Source organism: Cottoperca gobio, chromosome 13, assembly GCF_900634415.1.
Source record: "Cottoperca gobio chromosome 13, fCotGob3.1, whole genome shotgun sequence".
Classification (NCBI taxonomy): domain Eukaryota; kingdom Metazoa; phylum Chordata; class Actinopteri; order Perciformes; family Bovichtidae; genus Cottoperca; species Cottoperca gobio.
In genome coordinates this window covers 25,859,996-25,878,574 of record NC_041367.1, presented here as the reverse complement: position 1 = coordinate 25,878,574, position 18,579 = coordinate 25,859,996, and the positions used below count along the sequence as shown (strand labels likewise).

The 18,579-nt window shown below is 41.9% G+C and overlaps 1 protein-coding gene across 1 annotated transcript in view; it reads right to left on the bottom strand.

Annotated features, from left to right (window-relative positions):
• Positions 1-18,061, bottom strand: part of fat3a (FAT atypical cadherin 3a) — a 116,553-nt gene extending 98,492 nt beyond the window's left edge. Inside the window, exon 1 of the mRNA XM_029445966.1 lies at positions 14,755-18,061. Within this exon, the coding sequence (XP_029301826.1) occupies positions 14,755-18,061 (3,307 nt within the window). The remainder of the gene's footprint in view (positions 1-14,754) is intronic.
• Between the last annotated feature and the right edge of the window lie 518 nt (positions 18,062-18,579).

Below are 18,579 nucleotides of genomic sequence, written 5' to 3'. Positions count from 1 at the left end.
GAGAATGGTGGTGAAGGCAGGTTCTGAAGAAAGCTTGGGAAAGAGTGGAAACAATAATAATCTAGTTGGATCTTAATCTCTGCTGTCAATACAGAGTGAGCCAAACGGTACTGTCTCAATACCTCCATCAACCTACTGAATCTAACCTTGCACAATACCATTGTATGTGCAGGCATCAGAAACTCTAATTGAAGACTTCATTATGTCATCAAACAAACATGAATGTCTCAAACAGATCCCATTGCAAACATACATATAGATATAGATATCTTGTGTATTTGGCTCTCTTCATATGATCAGCGGCACTGTGAACTCATAGTTCAGCCTGTCTCGACAGTAATGATATACCTTTTTGCTATTGTGTGTTGTGTATACTCAGCAGATGAGTAGTGCAGAAGTACATAAAAGTCATTGAGGGCAAACATTCAGGTTGTAGAGGGATTGGTGCAGCCTATTTCACAGTCAGCTCTTTATATCTGCTACCTAATTCATCATTCAGGAAAGGCCAGAGGAGCGGGGATGCTGAGCAGCTAGAGAGAAAAAGAAAGAAAGGAGCACCACACATCAGCAAAAGTGCAGGCCATGCACCAGTAAAATAGCCACATCCGTCTGTGGAGTTTGGCATGGTAATGGTAGAATCAGGAGTAACTACATGGAGAGGGAGGGCTGTAGGTGTGAGAGGGCAGGAGTGAAGAGGCTATTAGTGAGAAATGAGCAGCAGGAAGCCTTTATCAGAGTCCTGTTGAACTGACCTGTCTGAGGGTTATAATGAGTCCTCAGCTAGCCCTTCAGCTAAGAGCAGGGATTAGTACCTGAGACCCCACAGGTAAAACCCTCATTAGTCAGCTAGCATTAGAGCGATAAAGTGCTGGGGCACAATGTGGGGAGATGAGCAGCCCCTATCAGCATGAGGGAGAGGAACACAGCAGGTGAGTGGCGGTAAAGGTTAGCACATGAAAAAGACTTACTATGCTGCTGGTGCTCTGCAAAAATATTCGATGCAATAACAAAAAAAAGGGCAAAGCGGGTATTGAAAAGGCTTGATTTGTAATAATGTTCCTATAATGACGAGTCGCTCCTGTAAAAAGGTCTGATTTGTTTCGTTTTCAAGATTTTCAGCCTTTACCCCAGTACAATGGAGGCAGAGGGGTCCTGGCACGTATACACAGTGAAAGGCATGAAGCCTCTGGACAGGCTGATTTACCGTATATCTGCCAGAGATACGATCACTGTGCAGTTTACAGAGCGGCTGCAGTCAATCACATTACAATCTTACTTGTAATCTTGTAATGACATTAACTGTGCAGTGGAGACTTTAGCTTTAAAGGCAGTGCCTGCATTCAGGCAGTGTACCGTGCTGGGGAGAAGCATTGTCATCAAATTCGCTCACGTTAGAGTGTGCTGATGTGAAAAACTATTTTGACACACTGGTGCGAGTGACTCTGACACCTAGAATGATAAAATAGCAGTGGTGAAATGTATCCAAGTACATTAACTTAAATGTCAAAAGATACCTGAAATTTGAATTTAAGTATTTTCTTTTAATGCCACTTTCTACTTCTACTCCATTATATTTATCTGACAGCTTTAGGTACTTTACAAATTAAGGTTTTTACACACAAATCATACTGATAGCTAATAAAATTAATCGTCCATTAATCAATTAGTCGATTGACAGAAAATTAATTAGCCACTATTGATAATTGTTTGTCACTTTTTTATGCAAAAACATTTCACGGGTCCAGCTTCACAAATGTGATGATATTCTGATTATCTTTTATCATTTTGTTTAATTATGTAATCATTATTATTTTTTAGTAATTCGATTTGTGTTGGACTGAACACATTGTGGAGCTGTGACTTTGGGATCTGGGGGATTGTGACCACATCTCTCACTATTTACAGAAATCAAGCAATCGATTACTGCTGAAAACAATCATTAGTTAATAGTTAGAAATGAGCTCCACCTGAACCAACTACAACAGTAAAGTCCTGATTTTACATGAGTGTATTAGTAATAATAATCTAATGATATCATATATAATTGTGTAACAGTCACAGGTGTCAGTACTTTTGCTTTTAATACTTTAAGTACATTGTCCTTATATACTTGTTCTGAAATAAAATGTTCAGTGCAGGACATTTACTTGTAACAGAGTATGTTTATAGTGTGGTATTATACCTTTGTGTAATACCTCCACCACGGAAATACACAGATTGGCTATAAACTCAGCTGTGACCTGTTCTGTCTCTGCTTACTCTTGTTAGCACATAGCAGGGTACAAAATATTCAGGTAACAGCTTCTCAATGTTCAGCCGCAGCGGACTTTCACTGTTTAGAATTTCCAATGTTGTACTAACTTTACAAAACGCAAAAATGAAATTTTGCTGTCTAATAGTTATACCCAGTGTGTTCCTCATCACCTGACCTCCACAATCCCCTGCACACCTGCTCCCAATGTCCTCATCAACTCCAATGCCCTTTTGCCATTGTTCTCTGCCACATCGTATATTGTGCCATCCAACCTTGCAGCCTCTTGTATCTTGTTATCCTCCATTGCCTCCCTGTTTGGATTGCTGCCCACCTTCCTGCCTGCTCACACCCCTCTGGACTGTGTTGCCTGCATTGGCCCTATTCTGATCAACAACCAGCACATTGTTCTTTACCTGAGCTGATCTGTCTGCAAGAGTTTGAGTCCTCAAACATTACACGGGAGGACACATATAGAAACTTAATACTAAAAGGAAGAAATTGAAATATAAACAAGCCTAATGCTGCAAAACCCTGATTACGTTCAATGACTGTTTATTTGTTTGTTAAGTTTAGCAGTTGATTAGTGTGGCTGTTCTGCAAGTCAGACTGTTGCTCTTCTCCTCAAAGATACCTTTCGAACAAGCTGCACTCAGATACAATGTGCAGTGAACTTTCACCTCCCTTTATGCAAAATTCACTGATTTAAATAAAGTTATTTTCAGAGATATGGTAGGAGACAAATTTCTAGGCTGTACCTAATAGTACGAAGCTTCATTTATAACGTTGACGTTTGAATTCTAGATGAACATTTGAATGCTGCGGGGCTGTGTAAGATTGCTTCCGACCTGTGAGATCCATCCAATGACTCCAAAGCCCAAAGTCCAAAAGTCAGAACTTATTGAAATAAAAAACATGTAATCATTTCCAAACATGTTTTTATCTTACCAAATGTTCTGCTTCAATCAATAGCCTTTGAAAAACAAGTTGATTTGAATAAAAATTACAAATGAATTTAATCCAATTAATCACTTAATTTAAATTGAGGATTTTGAGAAAATGTCATTAATTACCGCCCTTCATAATTCTAGCCAGTTTTAGAATAATTTACACACGCACGCACATACGCACGCACACACGCACACACACACACACACACACACACACATACACACACAGACACACACCTGCTTTCTGAAGGTAACTGACCTGATTGGTGGCTGCCATGTTAATTACTTGTTGTCATGGTGATTTGTAGTGGATTAAAAGACTGAGCGATAAAATTTAAATGTCAGCCTTTTTTATTCAGACATTAAATGAGGCAACAGATGATTTACAGAGAGCCTGGACAGAGTAGAGTGTGAAGCAGACCGGTGGAGCAGAACAGGCAGTAACAGGGACAAACAGGATAAAGGGCTAAAAGAGGGAATGAAAGGAATGTTTTGGGTCTTTGGGCGGGTTTGTGTGTTCAATGTAGAGCCAAGACAATTTTGCATTGTTAGTCCAAAAGAAAAAGTGTTGGAATTGCTGTGTTAGGAAACAGTAGAAATGTGGGGCATCATGCCCGCAAACAGATGTGTGTTTGTGAAGTAGAATGTGCTTCCTTCTTAATTTAAAGATGCAGCCTGAAGGAGGATTAACAGGCGGATCTATGTACCATGACCTGAAGAGAAGGTAAACACTCCATGACTGAATGGCTTCTATCACAGCCAGGTTACTGGTGTTTTAATGACAAGCCTCCCTGTTTTATGATCTGATCCCATCAACACTTATCATTATAATCAACATTTCCACAGCACTAATTCTCTCAGCACAAGAGTCATACCACTGTGCTGCTCTCACTTTATAAGTTCAACAGAAATATTGTTTCATTTGTTAATAAATTCCAATTCCTTCTCCTTTTCAGATTTTCCTAAAAAAAATTACTACTGGTTGAAACATTATTACCAATGTGAGTGAGTGGTGGTCAAACGCCAACAAATGTGGAAGAAACCAGAATGATCCTTAAAGACTGGTAGCCATTGTTTTAGCTTTCACTTCTCCTCTGCAGACGAGGGAACACACTCAGATAACTGCTGCACTCAATCCGCCCTGCACCTGAGTCCAACCTCTAACTCCACCTGACTGTAGCACTGATAACCTCCTGTACCTCCATGTCTGTCTAATCAGCTCCCCTCTGGGGCTTGCTCCGTATGTTCCCTATTGGTAGGCTGTGATGTTCTCCCACAACACACTGTACTGGCACACCGGGACAAATCCCAGTGTTGTGCCACGGTGGACCTTCAAAAGAATCCAAAACGTTTTTACCACACAGAGTGTGCCTGTTGGGAGTTTACTGCTAATCACAGCTAAGTTAGTTAAATTAACATCATAGGCTCTGACTACTAGTCCTTCGCTGCTGTTGCAGATGTAAAATGACTAATTTCAATTTGGTCCAATAACATTTGGAATGTGGCACAGTTTAATTGTTTTATTCCCATTCGAGTTAGCATTGGGCTTAACCGGAAGTTAGCTTGGCAGGCGTGAGTCTCTGGTTTCATGCCGCAGCAGTGAGGAGGCCAACAAGCCTCAATATTTAGGGAAAACAGAAAGCAGGCATTCAAGGCAGAGGCTTCGGAATGTAGAAATAAAGTGCCATACTGTTTGTGCATCAGCATCCTCAAGTGTGGCCAACAGCAGCAACGCTAATAAGCTACTTAAAAAAAAAAAAATCAGACTGAAGCGATAAGATGGACATTAAATGCATTTTGTATCATGTTTTAAGGTAAATTACACTCCAGAAAGTAAAACAGCACAACTCCTGTAAGGTCTCAGGAGTGACCCAACCTGAGCGATGAGGATAACTCCAGGTCTGAACGTCTTCCCCAGGACAGGCGGACAAAGTCAAACTCACACATTTGAGGAAAAAAGTTAAGAGAAAAGAGTAGCATCAGAATGGATGAGATGAAAGAGGAATGTGGCTGCAGTGTGTGTGTTCACACTGACAGAGATGGAGAGCTACAGGGAGAGCATTTAAGAGGGATGTAGGAGAGAAATGAGCCTTTGTCCTTCATTCGATCCCTCGGCTTTAGAGCACAGATACAAGCGGCTGGGTGCATTGATTATTTGGCGAGCAGAAAATACAAGCCTTTAGGAATTTCCATTAGTGAAATTACAGTTTATCATCTAGGAATATAAGGTTAAACTGCTTTAATTTCCATTTTGATTCTCAGGCTTACTTACAGTAGAAACCATGTCTTTTAGCTAGCTGTGTTTTCACAGGCTAATACCTGGCTACCTTCCAGCTGACCAGCCCCAACCCCTGTGATTCAACCTGACAGACAGCTTTAAATGATGATTACCATCATACACATGTCTATCTGTAGGGTCCTTGGGAGGAAGTGGGAGCTGTAACATATGCCAGAAATGATGACCAAGGCCAACTCAAAGCTTGGTTATAGATCACTTTGTAAAGCAGCATGTTTAACTGTGTAGCTCACAAATACGGATCAAATAGTTTGCTAACTCTCCAGAGTGGTAAAATCTTGTCTCTGAGTATTATAACATGTTGCAGAGTTTTGCTGTCTCATAAGCCTTGAAACTCATTAATGTGTTACTCAGACTGGACTTCCTGGATCAGACTCCATGTCTTACTGATACCTTAAACAAGGACTGCCAGCATTATCCCCTCCTATTGGTGTACGCAGAAGTATGTACCCAACATGTACATTGTCTCCGCTGTTTAAGTACAAGTAAATAACTTTAAATGAAAATCAGCTGCTTTAGCAGAATAAGAGAGGCTGGAATACTGCGTCCTGAGTAAGATGGCCTCACCATGCAGGAAGTGGATTACATGAAAGTCACTGTGCTCGCTTTCTTTTCATCAAACTAATCAATAGGCCGACATTTGTTACAGGATGACCTTAATATGCTACACAGATTCTATAACAAAAAATAAAAAAGGGGAAGTGGACAGATCTGCATGAGTTGTTTTGTGTAGCTTGCAGGTAGTATTACAATACTTCAATAGATCTTACACATAATGAGTTTACATGTCCACAGAGTAAAGGGGGGCTCACATCAGTTTGTTCTTTTATTATGTAACTCCAAACTAGGACACACACACACACACACACACACACACACACACACACACACACACACACACACACACGCACACACACAGTCTCAATCTCACTGATTCATAATACCATACAACAAAGGTTTGTGCCTGATGGCAGGAACACAGTGATGCAATGTGTGTGTGTGTGTGTGTGTGTATTGTTTGTCCTGAGGGTGAAGGGAGGACACAGTATTGTAGGGCAGGACAGTGTTGATTCTACAGTTTGAATGTACCTCCTGTGTGTGTGTGTGTGTGTGTGTGTGTGTGTGTGTGTGTGTGTGTGACCACAGGCTATCATTACCAATGTTATTTTTCTCCACAGCGCAGGAAATCCAGCCTACGTTTGGCACTCTGCAACTGTCTGTGTGTGTGTGTGTGTGTGTGTGTGTGTGTGTGTGTGTGTGTGTGTGTGTGTGCATGCGTGCGTGCGTGCGTGCGTGTGTATGTGTGTGTATGCAGCCACAGGCCCAGCCCTGTTTTCCAACGGCTAGCCACAAGCAGGCCGACCTCAGCCCCAAAGAGGCTCGAGCTGCAGCTAACATATAAAACATTGGTAAAATATATGAAACCACTTCCTGGTTAAATACATATTATTGATATAACTGATATTTCATTGAAATCAAAGCTCAAGTCAAATCTGAAGCCAACAACCTTTTCAGAAATCAAAGTACTTGATGTACTGCCTTCAACTCGTTCTCTGAAGGAGTAACATGCATTACTGCTTGATCTTGTTCCTGGTGATCCGCCCTGGTTATGTAGATCCCAGTATTCATAGGCATTAAATCCATATTGGTTTTTGGATTATGGACTGTAGCTACCTTACACAGATAGTGTCGACACGATGTGTCAGCGCCTTCCAAAACCATTACAAATAACCCCCTGAGGGAGTCCCGATCCGTCACCATCAAAGCTATAGTATGAGTAGTTTTAGGAATAACACAACTACTTGATTAGGGTTCTAGAAAGACTGTGGTTTGGGCTGAAAACCGCTGCTTCTCTAAGGTTAGACAACAATCATCGTCACGGTTAAAAGAAGCCAAAAGGTAACTGTTGGTAAGACACTGGAAATATATAGTGGTCTCCCATGGCAATGTCTTTCTGATATCAATATATATCAGAATGTGGTACATAATCCTGCCAATACAATGGACTGTGTTCCACTGTTATGTATGACATCACACAAACCCTGTAAACTGCAGTTTACTTGGTTTCATTGAAATATATTTATAATTAAAATAATTTTATTGAAATAAACAGGAGTTTTTAAATGATAACACAGTATGATTTATATGATTTCACTGACAGTTTACAAACATTGTCATGGATCTATCATCCAGCAGGCTTGTGATGCTATCCACAAAGTAGCAACATTTTACAATGTTGGATTGTTTTTTCCTAACATTGATTGTATTCAGCGTTAACATATTTTGGTTTGACGCAGAACATTCTATAAGGAAAAGGTCTGTCTGTATAAGTGGGATTTCTTGACTTCTTAAATACTTTTTTTGATATTTATTTTCCATTTGAAACTTGATGTATTCTGGGATGTATAGCTCAGAACAACACTCAGGAACGTCCTGTTCACACTGGACAAGCACTGCAGCCTGATCTGTTGGTCCCTAGAGTAGTTGGGTTTAGAGCTTTGCTAAAGAGCACATCAGAGCTGATAATGAGGGAATGCAAAGTGCTGTTCTTTCACTTGCCACACTTCCCACTTTGTCTATAACACATTTTGACACCAGGTTATTTCCTATTTCTGGGACCAAATTGTTGTCCATTTCTAGGACAACCATGATTCACAAAGCACGACCCACAATCTGCAGTGCTTGCTTTCTGCTATTTGACAAGTCTGTCCCATGGGACCATTTCATCAGGTTTTAACACGACTGTGTGTCAAGCCCATTATATTGCATTAGCATCACGCAGCACCTACCATGGCAAAAGCTTCGCAGAAAGTGTCAGGAGGTTGCCGAGGCACTAATGGTCACTAGATGATGGCATCAAAAAACCTCCATCTTCATCGAAAGTCCATATTTAGTGTGAAACGGAGGTTGTGAATGTGTGTTTGTGGTCATCTTTTTGATATTTTTCTTTACTTAATAACAATCAAATGTTTAGTGAATGAATATTGGCATAACATATTAAAATCAAACACACACACAAACAGGCTCCAGCCATATCCCAGCTGGCACTTCTTCGTAGCAAAGCACTCAAAGAGACACTCATGCTCCTTCTCAGACTGCAATTATGATAAATGCAGCCATTAATTCACTAATGGAAACAGAAGGAGCGCAGCTCTGTGTAATGTGCAGAGTGTGTGATTAGTGTGTGCTGATGGTCAAACATGTAGCTGTGTTTCTTAAAGACACAGGCAGTGGAGGGGCTTCTCTCTCTGACTCACACAGACATTCAGAAAACAAGCTCTGGCAGAAGGCAGGCTGTTTTCACACTTGGCCCAATTACATGAATCTGGAACCAGGTTTGGCTGATTGTGTAACATGCACACATCACTACCATGAATCACATCCGTAAAGTGATTTTCTTCCCCATAAAGACAGAGAACTTAAAAAACGTCCCTTAATTATTATAATGTGGTTACTTTACCACGCAAAAAGCAAAAAGTCATGCCTGAGAGCTCAGCACCTCACAACACAACAGCACCTTCAGGCAAGTTGCATTTTAGGAGTGTTCAGAACAATGCAAATTGAAATCACTAGAGCGATTGCTCCTATTGTAGTGTCTTTTTATTATTTAACTATTTAAACACTGGGCTATTATGTGCAATTTCCTCTTCCTTTATGTACAGTGTATGCATAGTGGCAGACTATGATGCTTTAGGTCAGGGGTCGGGAACCTTTTTGGCTGGGAGAGCCATAAAAGCCAAATATTTTTTTATGTATTTCCTTGAGAGCCATATATTTAATACATTTGAATGCAACTTTATGCGTGCATTTTTGAAGAATAACACGTCTCCGAGTACTAATAGCAGTATCAGTGTTTCATTGATACTAAACGCTTACGTTATTTATCTCATTTATGTGCACGTGTCAGTGTTTACTGCACGGGTGTCAAACTCAAGGCAATTATATCCGGCCCGCGAGAAAATATCATATGTCTGTCATAACTGGCCCTACAGTTTTGGTAATTAAATCAATGCATGGCACAACCACGGGGAAAGACATTTGAGGAAGAATCTAAATGTGTGAATGAAATGAACGTTTTTGGAAGCAAAGGGAAACACACCACAGATCTCTGGGACGATGTGAGCGGGACTGTTTGTGCGACATAATGAAGCATCTCACTGTTAAACCTGCAGCTTCAGGGCCGTGTGATCACGGACATGTATGATGCCGAGCTGCCTGTGGGAGACTCAGATGCAGAAGGAAACTTTGGTCACTACGTGTTTCCAAACACTGACAAACATCTCCACCGCTGTGTTCCCGACAGCATTCTGTTGATGAACTGAATGCATTTGCCGACTTTGCAGCTCAGAACTGCTCAGCAATCCGTTAGCAGTTGACTTAAATATGTTCCATATCTTTGTGCACTTTCTCCAATATGTGTATCCTGTTCAATAAATGTGGACCGTGTTTGGCCCTCGACGTAGTCCCAGTTTTTAATGTTGGCCCTCTCTGTGATTGAGTTTGACCCCCCCGGTCTACTGCTTGCTTTGTGCAGTTTCTCCTCTGCTCGGTTTCGCGAAGGCCGAGGCTCCGCCCCCTACACACACATGTGTGAACACACCTTAACCTACAGCCAGAGACAGAGCGGAGGAAAGGAGAGAACTAAAAACAAATCCGCTGCTAAATGTTTTTACTTTAAAATGACACAGTACAATTATTAATTACTTGTTAGTCATGTTAAAAAGTGTCAGCTCAAAATTGTCTGCGAGCCATATTGTGTTATCGAAAGAGCCATAGGTTCCCGACCCCTGCTCTAGGTGATGGTGTATTGGTGACATGGAGTCAGTGAGTGCACCTTATCTCTCTGTTTCCTAAATGTTTGGTTAATCATGCTGTGGTAGTTTAAAGTAGTTCCTGTTTGTTACCAGTTTGCTGGATTACTTTGATACTGAAGGAAAAGTCTAGACATGAAGATTATTAGGCAACATATGAAGTTATAAGTACCCCACTTTTGAATTATTTGTAAATGGATTTACGGACATTTATTCTCCACAGACATTGATAGCCATTAAGATTATAACAATACATACTACATTTACATTGTGTATGTTCAGCCATACAAGTTTTTCAAACAAAAAAAATACATTGTTCCCAGACATTGTATCTCCACGCTGACCACACAGAAGAAGAACTGTCAAAATTAAAAGAAGCACTGCAAGAAGATCCCCAGATCAGTACCTTTTATATTTGGATTTACCTAACGAGTTTACAGTACAAGTGAACCTGTAATGGCAGTTATTAAGTGTGTGTGTTTGTGTGTCTGTGTGTGTGATTGTGCGTGCATGCATGTGTGTGTGTATGCCCATGTCTGTCTGCCTCTATGTTAACTCCTGGGTGCACATTCAAGGCTCTGCACAATGCTGGTTTTGTTGGAAAACAAAGCTGCGGGCCTCCCTGCCTGTTAGAAATGAATCACTGTAGAACTGGGAGCCATGAATTCTCCTCTACCTCCTTCTCTTTCCATCCTTCTTTCCCAAAACACAGCAGTTCCCAGGGAGAAGTGACACTGTGATTAAGAGTGTTGATGTGAAGAGCTTCCCGCTGAACAGAGTGGGAAGGAGAATGACATGGAAAGGTTAGGCTTTCAAGGTAAGTGTGTGTATGTGTGTGTGGGAAGTAAAGACGGGTGTCTAATGTTAAGCTTATTCAGTTACAGGAGCTACTGGCAGACTACAACACATCTATATTAACACACACAACAACAGCATTAAGCCGCCCACAACCTCATTATTTTAGGTTGCGAAACATCAGAGAAAAAACGCCTACACTGAGACACTACACACTCCGAGAGTGAGAAATACACACTTCAACACCAAATAAAGAGGTTTTCAGCTCAGGGGGAAAACCAGGTGTATCCACAGCAAGAGGATCGATGCAGTTAAACAGTTGGCAGTTAGTTGGAGGCTGACACTGAAATATTTGTTCTGCTGCTGCATACAGAGTTCACTCCCTTTAAATCAATTTGACCATTTTTGACAATGTCCCTGCACATTTTTCATGTCATATTGAACTTGGCTAGCACTGGTACTACTCTTCTACCACTGCTATGCTGATGACACCCAGCTATCCTACATTGCTGAAGAAATGCATCACTGTCTGTCAGGTAGCTCTGACTGGATGTGGCACCACCTTAAGCTCAACTTGGAAAAGACTTAACATGTGTTCTTTCAAGGGAAATACTGAGACCTGTACATCACCATTGACAACTTAAGGTTAGGGAAAGATAGTGGTTACAGTTCATAAAAAGTCAAATGTTAAATGCAGGTCTGTTACCGGACGCTAACTACAGGCTCCTGCATGACAGTCAGAAGTGCTACTTGCCAATCACCAATCTGCACCCAACCTCCATGGAAACACTATGTCCTGCCTCAGCACTGAACGGCAACTGAACGTCAATCAGGAGGTGTGGAATCGTCCAATATGGTAATAGTTCCTAGGGTTACTAGGTTCCCCGCCTGGACTACCTCAACAAGTCCCTGCATCTGCCACCAGACTTCTGCAGCTAGTCCAGAATCCTGCAGATCTGGTGTTTAACATAATTTACACAGAAGATTCACCGCCCATTTTTTCAGGAGGCTGTAAAACACCTTCACACCCCATGTCCCATGACAAAAGTGTAATGTAAAATGTAATAACGTAGCATTTCAAGTTGCTGCAGCAGGGAAATAAAGTTGCTGCTGTAGTGAATATGTGCATTAATAAAAGATGAATTAAGATGTACATTGTAATACAGCCATCTTACACAGAAACATTTATATCTTCTAGCCAGCCAATAAGAACAAGTACATTTTGCAAACCAAGATTGTATATAAACCAGTCAAACCTCACATTGGTATCCATTGGTCCTCAGGAGCACCAAGGAATAATCTGTTTAGTGTTGTGTCTGCTTTGGATTTCAGGCTAATTACACATCCTTAAGTTTTATAATGTGGCTTTCGGTTTTATCTGCTGGACTGAAGGATAACTAATATGCAAGGTCAAATCATTTACAGGAAAATGTGATGTGATTATATTATCCTTGACTGTATTTTAAAAAGGATTATTTCAGGCCTAAACCCTTGTGAGTTTGAGGAGTGTTTGTTTGATTGACAGCTGGCTCAGCCTGTCACAGTCAGCCATTGTGGTTTTCACTATGCTTATTCAAATTAATGTTCAACATTATAGTTTACAGAGCTGGTCAGAGTGTATGTCTCCATGTGTGTGTGTATGTGTCTGTGTTTTTGTGTGTCCGTGTGTGTTTGAGCGTGTGTGTGTGTGTGTGTGTGTGTGTGTGTGTGCGTGTGCGTGCGTGTGTGAAGGCCAGAATAATTCTCTTTAAGTCGTAATTGTGTTTGTAGTGTTTCTCAGCAGTTTGAGGTTGATTTATGGGGCTTGCCAAGGCTCGCCTAACAAGGGCCATAAATCCTCCCCTCCACTCTACTCCTGTTCATCACCTTGGGACAACCACACCAGGTTAACGACTGTGTGTGTGTGAGAGAGACTGTGTGTGTGTGTGTGTGTGTGTGTGTGTGTGTGTGTGTGTGTGTGTGTGTGTGTGTGTGTGTGTGCGTGCGTGTTAGATATATAATAGGTCAAACTTTTCCTTCAGTCCTTCAATCGGGGACAGGTGATGTATTCCGCAGGGGCCAGTAGAGGGGGGGTTGGGGGTCTAGGGGCAGTGTATTTTGTCTTCAGCCAATTGCCCTGAATGAGCCTCAGCGATTCACTTGGTAAGGTTGATGCACAGCTGTATTGCTGCTACAGTGTTTTTCAAATGAAGAATCTGCACTTTAGTCGTTGTAATATAGGTATTATCTTCTTCACTAATTTCATAGGTCTTTATTTTGGTCAACTCAAACTAAATATTTATTAAAGTTAATCAGGCAACATTAAATGTTTGGTGGAATGGTGTATTTATATAGTACAGTTGCCCACCTACTACAGCCTTGACTGTTGTGAGTAGGTTGTTATGCGCCTGACTCACTATATAAAGCCAGTGAAATAAAACATAAAAGCCATGGCGGAGCAGTTTTGTTCTTCTGGGTTAGATTGTCCCACAACATAACTCAATTCAGTGCTTTTGGCAGATGGCTATTAAAAGTCAGGTCTAGTATGTTATCACTTGAACACACCAGCATTACAAGTTTTCAACTTTCTAAGAAATCATTTTACTGTATTTATAGCAATGTCTTTGTAGGCGGAATACAGCATGCTGGTGATTATGTTTTATTATAGAAATATTAGATTAAAGACCACCTTTAGGCTACAAAATAAAGTACAATAACATGTAACAATTCAATGTATACACTAGTGAAAAATCATTTAAGTTTGCCGTCACAACCAACAACCAGATAAAGCTTCACCAAGGCAGCCAACACAGACATGTAAAAACAATACATTTTGCCGCACCGACAGCCCACATACACATACATTAAAGCAAAAAGAGAGCCGACAGTTCTTACACACTGCATACTGCAACACAACGATGTGGGCATCCTCCCCTGTACAGCGAGTTACACACATCCCTTCGTTTCTTGTTTTCACCTGCGTAAACAACATTGTGTCTTGTGCATCGCAAAGTCCTCCTCAATCTGCTGTAGGTTCAAGTTCTCTGCTCAATTATTCTCAGTATATGACGCATAATATGACCAGTCCACTCAGCTCGTCTGTCCCACTGCGCTCCTCAGACCCAACATACATCTGTTGTTTTGCAACATCGTGGATGTGTTTGACTTGGGTTACTTAGCATGCTTGCTGGGTAGTTCACAGTGAGCTTCTTTTTTATGTTATTTTACTTATGCCAGGGGACAGTAATGATTATTTAAACCATAATGACGTTTTATTTTATTGTATTGTTGTGCTTTTTTTGTTCACAAACTGCTAGGCCCAGACGAGGCCGACTGACCCCTCACACTCCATGAACGTATACATTTAGAACATGTCTCTGTAACATAATGTCAGCTCAGTGTCACCGCCCTGGACATGGAGCTCTGCCCTCCTGTGGCCGTAGACACACCGGCAGCTTCTTGCCCCCTTTCTTTTGATTAATTCTCACTCTGTTTATCATGACTTTTTCATATGACCTTTGCTCTTACTCTGTAACTGCAACTTGAATGTCTGTGTACAAGTACAATACATAGGATAAAACATAAGTATAAATAGTACACAAAAATAAGACAACAAGGTAACGAGAGTAAACATAATATGTAAAACATTTTTATTTATTTTTTTAAACATACCTGTCTCTTCATCAATGGCAAACCGTCCAAGCCCACTTCCATCGCGAATGGAGTACTGGATTTCTCCATCTCTGCCAGTGTCATCGTCGTTGGCAATGACTTGGAGTAGGGTAGTTCCAATCCGGGCATTCTCTTTAACTAATCCTGTAAGGGCAAATTGGGAAAAGTATGGAGCGTAGAGATTTTCGTTCACATCTACGACCTCCACCTCCACAGAGGTGACAGAGAGAAGAGAAACAGGCCTCCCCTTGTCTTTGGCCTTCACAGTAAGATTGTAGAACTGCTGGGTCTCGTAGTCTAGCTCTTTTGTCAGCCGAATAGCCCCGCTGGCCCTGTCTACCTCAAACCATCCATTGTAGTCGTTTGCTAGGGAGAAGCGGACCTGGCCTCCCAAACCCAAATCTGGGTCCTGGGTTTCTAACCAGGCCACAACAGTTCCTACTGGAAGATCCTCCAGAGCCCTGGCTTTGTACACATTGGGGATAAATAGTGGGGGACAGTCATTCACATCCTCTAATATTAATTTCAAAGTGGTCACAGAAAATGTCTGGCTCCCTTTCTCTGCCTTGTCCCGGGCCTCAATCTTCAGGTTAAATGCTGAAACAAACTCCCTGTCAAGTTGGCCAGCAACGTACACTATCCCATTAGTGGAGTTGATACCAAACTGGGTGGTGCTGGTCAAAACAGAGTACACAATCTCCCCATTGGGTCCTAGATCTTTGTCAGTGGCCTCAACTTGGATGATGTCTGTACCTATGGCAGTGTTTTCAGGTATGACAATTCTATAGCCTCCTTCTTGCAAAAATAGGGGTGCATTATCATTAGCATCCTCTATGTATACAGTAAGCAAACGCCAGGCAGTTTTCTGTGGCAGGCCAAGGTCATAGATAGTTAGGTTGAGGAGATAACGATCCCTCTTTTCTCTGTCCATAGGTAGGTAGACACTGATAAGTCCAGTCTCCATGTCAATGTTAAAACAGCTGTCAGTGTTTCCATCTGAAATAGAGAATATAATCTGACCATTGAAACCAGTGTCACCATCGTACGCATTAACCTGAAAAACACTCAAGCCAATCTTAAGGTCTTCCCGAACAGCAATATCTGTGGGAAAAGCTTTATCAAACTGTGGTGTTTGCCGATTGACAGAGAAAAGGTCAATAAATCCTTCCTCAATTTTGGGCTTCATGCTAGCTTTGGACTTTTTGAGTAACTTTTCCGCTAACTTTTGGGCTACCCTTGTCTCTTTACAATTGAAACTTTTAGAAGGAGATTTACCATGAGCAACTGAGATGTTAACAAACATAGGATCAGAAAAGTTTTCACCATCTGTGGCAGTTATTTTGAGACTAAAGACACCGTTCTTTGGACTGGCTGTGTCAAGGGAATGTTGCAATGAAAGGACCCCTGAATCCGGGTTGAGGTCGAAGTACCCCCATTCGTTCCCTGAAATGATCTTATATTTTACTAGCTCCAACTCATCTATATCAATCGCAGACATTGTGGTTATCACTTCATCCACTGGGAAATCCCGAGAGATCACCCCCTGGCATGCTACCTTCTCAAACAATGGCCGGTTGTCATTTACATTTTCAAGGTGGATTGTAACATTGACTTCACTCTCTCGCCTGTAAGGCGATCCCCAGTCAGATGCTCTGACAACAAACACAAAGCTCTCTGATGAGGATTCAAAGTCCAACTCTATAGTGGTGCTGATGATACCAGAAAACTGATTGATTTTGAAGGGTAATGGCTGAAGACTGGATATGCTATAAGTAATGTATCCATGTTCTCCTTTATCCTCATCCACTGCAGAAACTGTTAATACATTGGTACCAACTACTACACTTTCATTGACCAAAACCTCATAAGAAGACTGATCAAATGTTGGTGTGTTGTCATTGGCATCCTCAATGTTTACCCGCACTTTAACTTTGAGCTCACTATCTATTTCCAATACCTCAAGATTAAAGACATCCTGGGTCACCTGAGTGAACCAGTGAGTGGTGGAAATGACACCTGTTAGGGTGTTCATTTGAAAAAAGGCTGAATCTGCAGAAGGCGTCAAGATATATTCTGCATCATCAGGCTCTGGCTTGATTTTAACAGCCTCTACAATTGTACCTGGTGGTGAAATTTCATTCAGACTAACATCATACACCTCTCGCTCAAAAGTAGCTTCCGCTGTCTGCTTCCTGACCATTAGGTGGACAACCTTGACAGCAGAGAACTTCTGTGGGGCTCCCTTGTCTTTAGCCTGCAAAGTGAGATTACAGCCATAAGGGTAAGTCTCCCAATTTACTGACTCAGAGGCCTTTATGGCAAACTCGCCTTCCACAGACCTTTCTATCAAAAATTGCTCTGAAGGGTCTCCACCAACAATGACCACTGAGTCTATTTCTCCATTTAAACCTTCATCTAGGTCCTCAACAGTGACCATGGCATACACAGGGTTTTTATCAAGCCAAGAGGGGCTGTGGGTGATCACATTCATGACTGGGGCATGTTCATTCACACGCTCTACATGGACAAAAAGCTTGGCTGTGCTGCTAACCCCATTATTTCCATAGAGCTTCATGCCGCGGTCCACAGCCAGGATTTCTAAGTCGTAACGGTTCTGCTCATCAACATTGAGCTTTCCACTGAGAGAAACCACTCCACTGGTTGGGTGTACAGCAAACAGCTCCATTTTCTCCTTGAAAAAATAGTAAAACTCCCCGTTGGAGCCAATATCTGCATCTGTGGCGGTAACTTGTGCTATGCTAGTCCTGAGAGGGGTGCTCTCCGCTATAGTGACGGAGTAAGTGGTGGGTGAGAACAAGGGTCGCAGGTCATTCATGTCCAAGACCTGGATGCTGACTTTAGTCCAGGTCTCAAGAAGGGCTTCTCCCTTGACAGAGGCCTTTACTGTTAATACATAATTATCCTGAATCTCTCTGTTCAAGATAGCTGCATTGCCACCTTTAGTCCTTATGCGCAGGAAGCAGAAGTCGCCCAGCACATACTCCTCGGCCTTGAAAAACCCTTCGTCATCACCTGAAGTGATTCTGTAGCGAATCTCCCAGGAGCGCTGGGCCAGGTGGATGCCCATTTTAACTTTACTGTTGGCATAGGTGCGTGCTGCTGAGTTTTCGTAAACCATAGCATGGTAGACAGCCTGAGTGAAGCCAAAGTGAGGTCCATCCTGAAGGCCCCCCTGGATGTTCTGGGCGTAGCAGGGTGGTGGCTTGAAGAGCAGCAATGGCAGCAGCAGGGCGAGGCCGAGAAGAGGGGCTCGCATGCCTGCCCACTGGCCCATATTTACATCCATCTCATCATCACTCCATCCTGAACCAGAAAGAGACAGACAGAAACAGGGAGAAAAAGGTTAGCTAGTTAGAGGGATATGCAACATTCACAGGCTACTTATTGTATCCTTATTGTTATGTCCATTGGATTATAGCGATTGATTGGAAGTGGGGAGGGGAGGGGGGTCCACAGTTACCAGGCAACCAAAATGAAGGCTGACATCATCCTTGTGTGGTCTCTGGACACTAAGATCAGTGTCAACAGTCAATTGCTAGTTTCAGAAAAACCAGAGGTGGTTTGAGAAGGAACAAAATAATTGTATAGCTAGGAAGAGAAGTGTAACATCACCAAAACAAACACTAAAGAAAGTAAGTGCAGAGGCCAAAATGATGGGCTGGCGTACCATGACCCTATCATAACCCATTTCCTGAAATACATGAAAACTGCAGCCCTGTGTCTCAAAACCATGTAATATCTTGAGACGCAAACCAGTTATGGTTTTGAAAATGAGAGTGAAGTAGCTGCTGTGTTGAGATTTTG